The sequence below is a fragment of the Tripterygium wilfordii genome, chromosome 8 (genome assembly GCF_013401445.1).
Source record: "Tripterygium wilfordii isolate XIE 37 chromosome 8, ASM1340144v1, whole genome shotgun sequence".
In the NCBI taxonomy this organism is placed as follows: domain Eukaryota; kingdom Viridiplantae; phylum Streptophyta; class Magnoliopsida; order Celastrales; family Celastraceae; genus Tripterygium; species Tripterygium wilfordii.
This window is the reverse complement of record NC_052239.1, coordinates 1213647-1222997: the sequence shown is the minus strand read 5'-3', so window position 1 is coordinate 1222997 and position 9351 is coordinate 1213647. Positions and strand designations below refer to the sequence as shown.

Below are 9351 nucleotides of genomic sequence, written 5' to 3'. Positions count from 1 at the left end.
ACAGGTCTTTTGGGACAATATTTCGACTCCTCACCGAAGAAGAATAAATCAGTGGGCTTTGAATTTTCCCATGGGCTTAAAGCAAAATATAGGTAAGCTTTACCTCACTATTTTTCAACTACGCCCTAGCTTTAATCAACTTAGCTTTGATCATCTCTGGGGCATAGGATTATCACACCCAATCCCAAATTTTCAAGAATAGACTTGCGAAGGCAACCTTCAACAATATATTTGTGAAAGGACACTTGCAACACACCCCCTATTTAGCTTTGATCATTTGTTTTTCTAAGTCTAGGATTATCACATCTTCACCAACTTAGAAGTACGGTTTTTTGGTTCGGGTTGGAACCAAAACCGGTAAAACCAAAAAATTTTGGTTTGCAATTAACAAGAACTGAACCGCGGGAATTTAATCCATAAACCGAACCGAATTGATTATGTGTTATTCGGTTTGGTTTTCGGTTTAAAACCGAATTGACGTGTTGTTCAGTTAGCTTTGGCCTCCAAACGAGGGAATGCTGAGCTGTTCATTTTTGTTTTGTTTTTCTTTTTATATTTTCAGTTGTTATTAGTTTAATTAATTATATCGACATCATTGACTTTTTAACTGGTAAATATGGAGTTAATGGACTTCTAGATTATGTATTGCCGTTGTGTGTTACGTATGGGCCAATGAGCACTGCTTTGGACAGTGGGCTAGTGGCCCACTGGCCCATACTTTGACACATATTCATATGTTCGGTTTTTCGGTTTCGGACCGAAACAATAATATGTTAAAGGGGGATTGGATTGGAAGAACGCGTAATAGAAGTACAAAGCCCAAATCTGTTTACTGGGCTAAATCTAGGCCCGAAGTGCTGATCTCTCTCCTTTCTCTCCGTGTCTCCGTTTCATCCCCATAACGAGGGTTTTAGCTTTTAGGAGCATCAGAGCACACTAAGAGAGACAGGTCTGGAATTTTGGATTCCAGTCTCCTCTACTCTTCGAAATCTCCTCTTCGCTGCTCTTGAAAACTCCTTCTACGCTGATTAGGGAAGTTGAAATCTGCAATGCTTTCAAGATGGAACAGAGCCATTTCTCATCTCTCGAAGCTGGGTTCAATGAACGCCGCAGAATATGGTAAAGATGTTTATTCTATCTCTCGTCGAAGCTATGCTAAGGTTGCTGCAGTTGCGTCACCAACTACGGCTGAGTCTGCAAACAAGACTTCCCCTACGAAATCATTGGTATGAAATTAATTCTGAATTTGTAGGAATATATCCACTCCGTATGTGAATGTGAATGTGAATGTGAATTTAGTACTCTCTCCATGTAAATGTCTTGTGATTCTGTTTTTGCCTTATGTACCGATCAGCTTATTACGAAGATGATTTAGATCAGCCTGTTACGTATAGTATGTATGTATGATGTACATGTTAACGAGGGTGGCCTAAATTAAAGTACATGTTTGTGACAGGTAAATTTGGATAAAATGTTCAGGTCTAAGCCCTGTTCTCTGGCTTTGGCTCCAGACTCTCTTCTTAGAGTTGAAGAGCCAAAATATGAGGGAATCCGGTATTTAATGCTCAAGATGATGTTATTTTATAGTAAGCAAAGCAAGGCTCTTAGAGGAGCAAATGTTGTGTACCGCCGAATCATTTCACAGGTTGATAAACCTGCCATCTATGAAGGTGAGTTCCTGAAATTGAAATTGGAAGTTAACCTTCTTTTGTTTCCCATCAGATGTCCTTTTCTTGCAATTTGTCCTCAAATGATTAGAATTCTGATTACGTTTCTGCTAGAAAATACCATGTTTACCAGCTTCCCTTACATTTTCTGTTGATTTTGTTTTTCCTTCCCTTATCAATTAGTAAACTGACACAATTTTCCATTTAAAAATATGTATGCCAAGTTGCCAACATTCAAGATTTGGCTAGATTTGTTTTACCGTCGCATTTGGTGGTGATTGTACAATTCCATTTGAAGGTACACTTAATCATTTCAGTGTGATAAATGAGAGTCCATATTATGAAAGGGTGAATATTGTATAACTAAGATGTCTGATATGGGATATTTTATTGGTTGATTACTAGCCATAAAACCTGTTGGATTTTTGCTGGTGACATCTTATAAGAACTTCTAATATCTTAGCATCAAGTGGTTAGCAAATAACTTCTGTCTTAGCCAGACATGATATTCGTTGCTCACAAAGTGAAATTCTTGATATTTTGTCTTAACCTGGAAACAGCCTCTCCGCATATTATGTGGGGGTTACTTTTACTAATCAAACTACAGTGACTTGCTTTATAGTTGCTCACTGCTCTTTGACACCTGAGTTTTTTTTTTTTAATATAATTACAGTGGGATTTAAATTATGCTATTCTGTTTCTTGTGCAGTATTTAACTTGGAAAAAACTTTTAAAATGACGTTCTCACTGCTTGTACTCCATATGTGGCTTTGCCTACGCCGTTTGAAAGAAGAGGGCAAGGAGGGTAGCGAATTTGGGCAATATGTGTATGAGATCTACAATCATGATGTGGAGCTAAGAGTTTCTAAAGCCGGGGTTTGTTATCAGTTACCATCCTAAATATCCTGCTTGAATCATTTATATTGTTTGCACTTCATTGCATGCTTGAGTTGTTCTATCTCAGGCAATTCGATTTACCGAATTTTATCATGCGGTAAAGATCTGACCATCCACATTCGGAATTACGGTGTTGTTCAATGAAATGTCGTAAATAATAAATACAAAATTTCTTACTCACTTCTCTGAAAGAGAAGAGTAAACCTCAATCCATCATGTCTGCTCACATTTCTAAAGCTTTAAACCTTTCAAATCCATACAAATCCTCCCTCTAATGCTATCCAATCCAATTATTAGGTTGTTCACCGGAAAGCTATTAGGGAGACATGTAGGAGAATTTGAAGCAGCCATGAGATTATGTTTTCTGTCCATATATCAGTCCAAGTGCAGATGACATGTTAAGTTCTCTATATAAGAGTTCTCAATTTTCTGTGTACTCAATGTTTTGGTGTTCGTGATACTTGAGATGCACGTGTATATTTAAGGATCACTTTCTAAACTTTCGGAGTTGTTTGTGAAACTGCTATGTGTTCCTTAGGTCAATGGCTCATAGTTGTATGGTTTTCATTTATCTTTGAATGGCAGGTCAACTTGCTATTGATTAAATGGATGAAAGAATTGGAGAAGATATTCTATGGTAATATTGTTGCTTATGATGCTGCAATGCTTCCTGAGGCTAAACCGGATGAACTACCAAATGTGATATGGAGGTCAGAGTTTGCATTGCTTTGAGAATACTGTTTTATAGGATATTCTACAACTTTGCCTAAGTAAATAACTCAGTTTTATGGATTAAAAAGGAGTTATATTACTTTCATGCTTAATAGCTGGTTTGTAAGTATTTAGATCTCTCCTATATAATGCATCTCTTATATTGGCCTGTCTAAACTCATCTGGCATATGAGTGAGATTAGTCTTGGGTTGTTTTAGTAAGGTTTGGTTGCTTGGACTGCTTTTATAGTGAATAAGCTCACTGATTATGAAAGCCCTTCTTAGCATGTGATGTCAAATGTTGGCTTGGAGATATCCGAAACCCCTAATTGTTGACTACCAAAGTGTTGTAAAACAGATATATTAGAAGCCATCAAATTACCACTTAGGAGAAACTTAAATCTCTGGAAAATCCATAATGTTAAATTGCGACAGGTGGTCATGAGTACCTTCCTATCTTCCACACCAATTTTTGATGTTCAATGTTGTCTGTTTTGCAGGAACGTTTTCTCTGATGATGGTGCATCAGAGCAAGATGAGGCTGCTTCACGGGCTGTCCAGGCATGTTCTCATCTTTGTTTGTCACTTCTCATCATTTCCATTTAGAATATGACTATATGAGTGAGGTTTTTAGTTCATTTCTTTTTGTGGTACATGTGCCATGAAAGTTGTAAATTTTCTTGCTCTGGTTTTTCAAAAGTGTCATTTCGGGAATGGAAGCCATCTTGTTACTTCATTTAGAACTTTAGATATTTGGCAGTCACGATAGCCATGCCAACCAAATGTGGTGAAGAATTTCGTGTGTACTCGTAAAGTTATTAGGTTTTCATGTGAAAATATACTTCAGCTAGCTTTTTGTTACGGTACTCTTACAGAATGAAATTGTCCGAAAAGATCATCTGTTTTTGACCTGTATGTCTATGGGGTCAAGAGTTTTGTTTCCTTCAGTAATTTTCCAGTGTCATTTAGAGTTTTTTCTCTCCTCCATCAACGCATTTTGCAACTGAATCTATTGGATGTATGTGCAGGCAATGGCAAGGTATGTTCGACGGGAAGTTAGTTGCCTGTCCTTAACAGGTGGGTTTTTTGTTCTTGTTTCTTACAAGGTTGTAGGTGCATATTTATATATATGTGCTCATGCTTATTCAATCCACCCCCTATTTTATCTGCCTTGTTGAATGACTCCTACATTTCAAACTTTCAAATACAATGTTGCTTAAATTTTGTGTACATCTCTTGCTTGCTGTATGAGTCTTACAAGTGAAATTTGATGGGCAGGCAAAGAAGCCATGTTTTCTGGGAATTTTACGTTTACGTCATTGGAGAATACATCTGTGCCAGTGAGACGATGAGAGGAAAAACCGGATCTTGAGTTGTTCATCAAGTTTCATTGGAGATTTTTGGGGCTGGAGTGGCTTTAATCAAAAAGTTTCCTGATCTCTTTTATTAAACAAGAATTGTAAATCTGATAAATCATCGATAGAAACCATTGTCTTGTTATTATTTATTTATTTATTGCGCCAGTAATTGGTGACAGTTTTGTGTTTTGTTATGATCTTTGGAAGTGGAGCTAAAAGTGCAGTAAGGTTATACGTATCATAATGCTGTAGTTGGCTAGTTGCACCTCACATTTTGCTGTGTATGGAAGGGATATGCTACCGCAGCATTCCATCATCGTCAGGCTTGTCCGGGCTCTGCCGTTGGAAAATTACAGCTAGTTGTAGCTCCGTTATGACAATTTTGGATGGTTGGATGTAAACCAAAAACATTTGACGAATAAAAAATATATAGTTTGATTTGCATGCTCGTGTTTCCTTCGTATTTTAATACATCAATAATAACTATGGGCTTCTGCTTGATTCTTTTGCAGTCAGTCTCTAAGGCCTTTTCCTTGGCCTATTGGGTCATCTCGTGTGCTTGTATTGGGGCCTTAGCTTTAGTGGCCCATTCTTGTACGCTTGTGCTGGGCCTTTCTTTTTCGTTGCCCATGTGGCCATGTCATTTGTCCCATTCTCTGTTCAGCACGGCCCAGCTTTGTAGAGAGTCGGTCATCCCTGTTGTGTTTGTTGGTCGCATGACGCCTCATCTTCTCTTCCAAAAGTCTAAGACGGAACTTCCATGGTTTAGCTGTAAGAAGAGCTCTGATTTTGAAGTTGGGACTCGGGCCAAACTTTAATCGGATGGGTTTGCGTGTGCCTAGCTGTGCGACAGATTCAAGTTTGATCTTAATGTACTGTTCAAAAGACGAGCTGTTATATAAAAAATAAAAAAAATTAAAAGGTCTTAAAAGTTTCATTCATGAATGGTTGGCAAAAACGACACATAGGCAAAGCTATACAAGATAGACACAGGGAAGAACCATTTGATTAATAACAGCATTGAGATCATGGCCTGGCTTCCTTGTGTGATATCTACAACATTAATTACTCCTTTAAGCACCCACCACCTGTCTATGCCAGCTATGTCAAGACTTGCTCCTAACTGGTTTGATTCTACACACAATGTTGAATGTTCAACCCCCAAACAAAGTTGTTGAGCTTCTTTCACAATGACAGGCAGTGACAGACAGCTTAACTAAACTACCCTAACTGCAGGAGTTTGGACAAGAAGAAAGAAATTCGTGTTTTGCTTTGCTCCTGAAGTTCTTCAAATCCTTGTTGGAAATCCAAATCCAAACACATTAAGGATACTATCCGTTCTGGGTCCCAAGCACGCACGAATTTGTTCTCAAGGGCCATCGTCATTGATTCTTAAGCTCATGAAACGCATTCTTGTGTGAGAGTTTACTAATATATCACTCAATTGAGTTATGTCCATCCGATATAGGATATTAGCATTGAGAATCCTAAGTATAAAGTCACATTAATCATCACCAGTTCCCTTTAGAAGTGGAAACATCTTTTCCATATACTTACAAGCCTCCACATATCAAGCTGGGACCAATTGGGATCCACTCATCTTTTTTTCTTTGATGATACTTTCTTACAAATAAATTAATCCTGCAATCTGACAAAAACTAACCAACTAGTTCTATAGTCATACCTTGTTGGGGTGGCTTAATTGAGCAACTTTTTTCTCTAGCTTTAGCAATAGATGTCAATATCAGCAATTCCACAATCCTTTGTTGCCAAGCCAAAATTTTCAACCTTTTTTGCTTCCACTGAATCCCCACCTGTTTCCTTCCCCAGCATATGTCCAAATCATCTTTGTCATCGCTATAATGTCCTGACTATGAAAGAATTGATTTCTTCAGTCTTGGATATAGAAATTTGACCCAAGATTAAATGGGCAGTGACCTACCACCAAATCATCAAAATCAAACTTCCTTGCAATGCCAAGAGCCTACTTCCCAATCTCTTCAAGCTTCCATAGAACGTGCTGAATGTTTGGCCTAAGTGAAGGCGAAGGAGAACAACAAGTCATGGCAAGCTGAAAGAATCTGAGAATCCGTTCTTCGGTGACCGGATTTTCGGCATTGCCAGCAATGCTCTGGAGTATATCCGGATGATACAAGTCTGTAATTCTATGATCAAGAACAGCATTTTGCGAAAATGTCGGTAGATAAAAGTCTTCATCTGGGGTTGTTGGGTTTTCATTGATGGGTTCCTTCCCTGAAAGTAGTTCCAGCAAGATCACTCCTAGACTGTATATATCAGTCTCCTCACAAGCATCTTTCATTTTGATAAGCTCAGGAGCTTTGTAACCCTGAACAGCAGAAGCTTCAAGCATTTCTTGGCCTGCTGAAGGATTCAGAAGAAGATGGAGACCAAAATCTGAGATATATGGTTGGTGATTGCGATCCAAGAATATGTTTTTCGACTTCAGATTTCCATGAATTATTGGCTTTTGCAATCCTGTATGAAGATAATCCAATGCTTTGGCAATACCAATGGAGATCTTGTAAATGTTGGTCCATTTGTGAGAATCTGCATTTCCATCTGCCAATTGAAGAGCATGATTTTTAATTAACCATTCAAGATCAAGCAATCTTTCTCTACTTCTAATGCTGCCAAATCAATCTAAAATTTTACATAGCAAAAACCCATTTGATCTAAAATTTGATCAAGGAGAACAAATGGCAACAGAGCAATTAAAAGGAAAAACAAAAATGGTAATGAATTTGCTTGTCATGAGCTCCTAAAACAATGGAAGGTAGGTTTTACTGATTATGGAAAATCTATAAACAGAAAATAAGAATTAAAAAAGGAGAAAGCTTGGAACTCGCCTTTGATAAACTGAGCCAAATTACCACGCCTACAAAATGGATTAACAAGAAGCTTTTCTCCTCTGGGTCCTGCATAAAATCCCAGAAGAGGAACCAAATTGGGATGTCTAATGCACCCCAAGAACTGGATCACATCCCTAAACTCTTTCACTCTGGCAGTGCAGGGTGGTCTCAAGAACCTGAGCAGCCTAACTGAGTTACTCCTCTGCAACAAAGCCTTGTACAGAGTTCCATAGTTGGATTTCCCAATCACCTCTCCAGGAGCATCAAGAATGTCAGAGATTGTGAGGTCCTGGCCGCCCTGGAAAGTCAACAAATCCTCCTCACTACTTGCCTCTTGATCTCCCCGTTTCTCACCACCAATGCTTTCAATGTCATTCTGGTCATGTTTGGATCTTCGTTTGTGACAGAAGAAGACTAGTACAAGAAGGAGAACGATGAAGAAGATTGTTGAAGTTAGTCCAAGTACTAGCTTAAGAAGCATTGTGCTTCTCACTTTTTACAGTTTACTTTCTTGGATTGAGCAAGTGAGCCAAACCCACAAACCCAAGATCTGGGTTTGGTGTGTGAAGATTGAAAAGGTCATCACTTTTTCATGGGATGGTGGAATATACAGTACAAGAAGATAAAGATAGGCTTCACCTTTACACTGAAAATGGGGGGGTTTTTTTCGATCGAGAGAGAGAGAGAGAGAATGTCTACTAGACAGATCACAGACGAGTCTGGTAAGATAGATCTAGCTAGCCATGTGGGGTTTTCTCAGCTTTAGACTGTTTGGGTTGTGTGCTGTAGGTGCTAAAATGGAAGTAGTTGCATCAGCCAACTACAGTTTCTTGAAAATGAAATCCTATCCAATCCAAAGCATTTTTACTCTCTCCTACTAATATTCTATACTCTCAGAAGATATTGGAGATTTGGGTACTTTTGGCTTTTAACAAATTACAGTATAACATGACAGGGTAACGCAAACTTTGGCTTGATGGAGACCCAAGAATCCTTTGGAGAGAATTTTTTTAATATCTGGGTTGAAAATTGATGGCCGTATGATTTGAAGACTTTCGGGTCTAAAGAATAATGTAATGCAAATGATTACGTTCATACAAGAAAGAAAGAAAAAGAAAGAAAACATGACATACGTAACCCATGTGAGTTTGAAACGTGTGCAAGAGGTTGTTGAGACGGATTGGAAATCAACGGCGCTAATGGATGGCTTGCTAGCTAGGTGGACCCCACGGCACTCCAGCGTGTAAAGGGATGACTTTTCTGTCATATACATCTGCAAAACAGAAGGGCCTGACCCCTGCCACCGCATGATCCATAATGGTCTCTCAACAGAGTATCAGACAGCTAGTGGCCCACCTGGTTCACAACCAGAAGAAAAGTTCAGTACTAGTTGCATTATACACCAAACACATAAAATTGCCTAATGTAACATATTCAGACAATAATATGTTCCTCAAGAGTAGGAGACAAATAGAGGCTAAGCATTACCACTCTGATTCCAAATCCAGAAAATCCAATGTCAATACTAACTTCATGTGAACACCATTCCTCAAATATTTAGGACAGAAACTTTTGATCGATCACAATCATTAGCATCAAAGCCTTTGGATCATCGTTGATGAATAGACAACAGGTTTCAACAATGTTTGAGAATACAAGCGCATCTACATTTGACAAGACTAAGATCCCTGTAAAATATGCATGCAAGTGCGTATATAATAGGGTTGGCGCCCCAGTTCCGCAACAAAAGCTCCCCACCCTGACAATGAGGTCGGGGGTTCAAATTCCCTACCAGTCTTGCTAAGGAAAAAAAATATGTATTCAATAGTGAAAAGGTTGGAGAAATTA

General features: G+C 38.6%; 2 protein-coding genes across 3 annotated transcripts; one reads left to right on the top strand and one right to left on the bottom strand.

Moving 5' to 3' along the window:
* The first annotated feature begins 876 nt into the window (after positions 1-876).
* LOC120003410 (ubiquinol-cytochrome-c reductase complex assembly factor 1) lies at positions 877-4871 on the top strand. Its single transcript, XM_038852391.1, has 7 exons — positions 877-1226; positions 1457-1670; positions 2377-2543; positions 3150-3274; positions 3776-3836; positions 4304-4352; positions 4554-4871. The coding sequence occupies exons 1-7, from the start codon at positions 1050-1052 to the stop codon at positions 4625-4627; spliced, it is 867 nt and encodes a 288-aa protein (XP_038708319.1). The 5' UTR covers positions 877-1049; the 3' UTR covers positions 4628-4871.
* Positions 4872-6105: 1234 nt separating this feature from the next.
* LOC120004236 (putative kinase-like protein TMKL1) lies at positions 6106-9343 on the bottom strand. Of its 2 annotated transcripts, none has more exons than XM_038853512.1 (3): positions 8992-9343; positions 7501-8859; positions 6106-7201 (listed from the first exon to the last, which is right to left on the bottom strand). In XM_038853512.1, the coding sequence occupies exons 2-3, from the start codon at positions 7982-7984 to the stop codon at positions 6618-6620; spliced, it is 1068 nt and encodes a 355-aa protein (XP_038709440.1). In that variant the 5' UTR covers positions 7985-8859; positions 8992-9343; the 3' UTR covers positions 6106-6617. The 2 variants fall into 2 exon arrangements, with proteins under 2 accessions (XP_038709440.1, XP_038709438.1); XM_038853510.1 differs by having other exon boundaries at positions 6106-7213; positions 8992-9338.
* Positions 9344-9351: the final 8 nt, after the last annotated feature.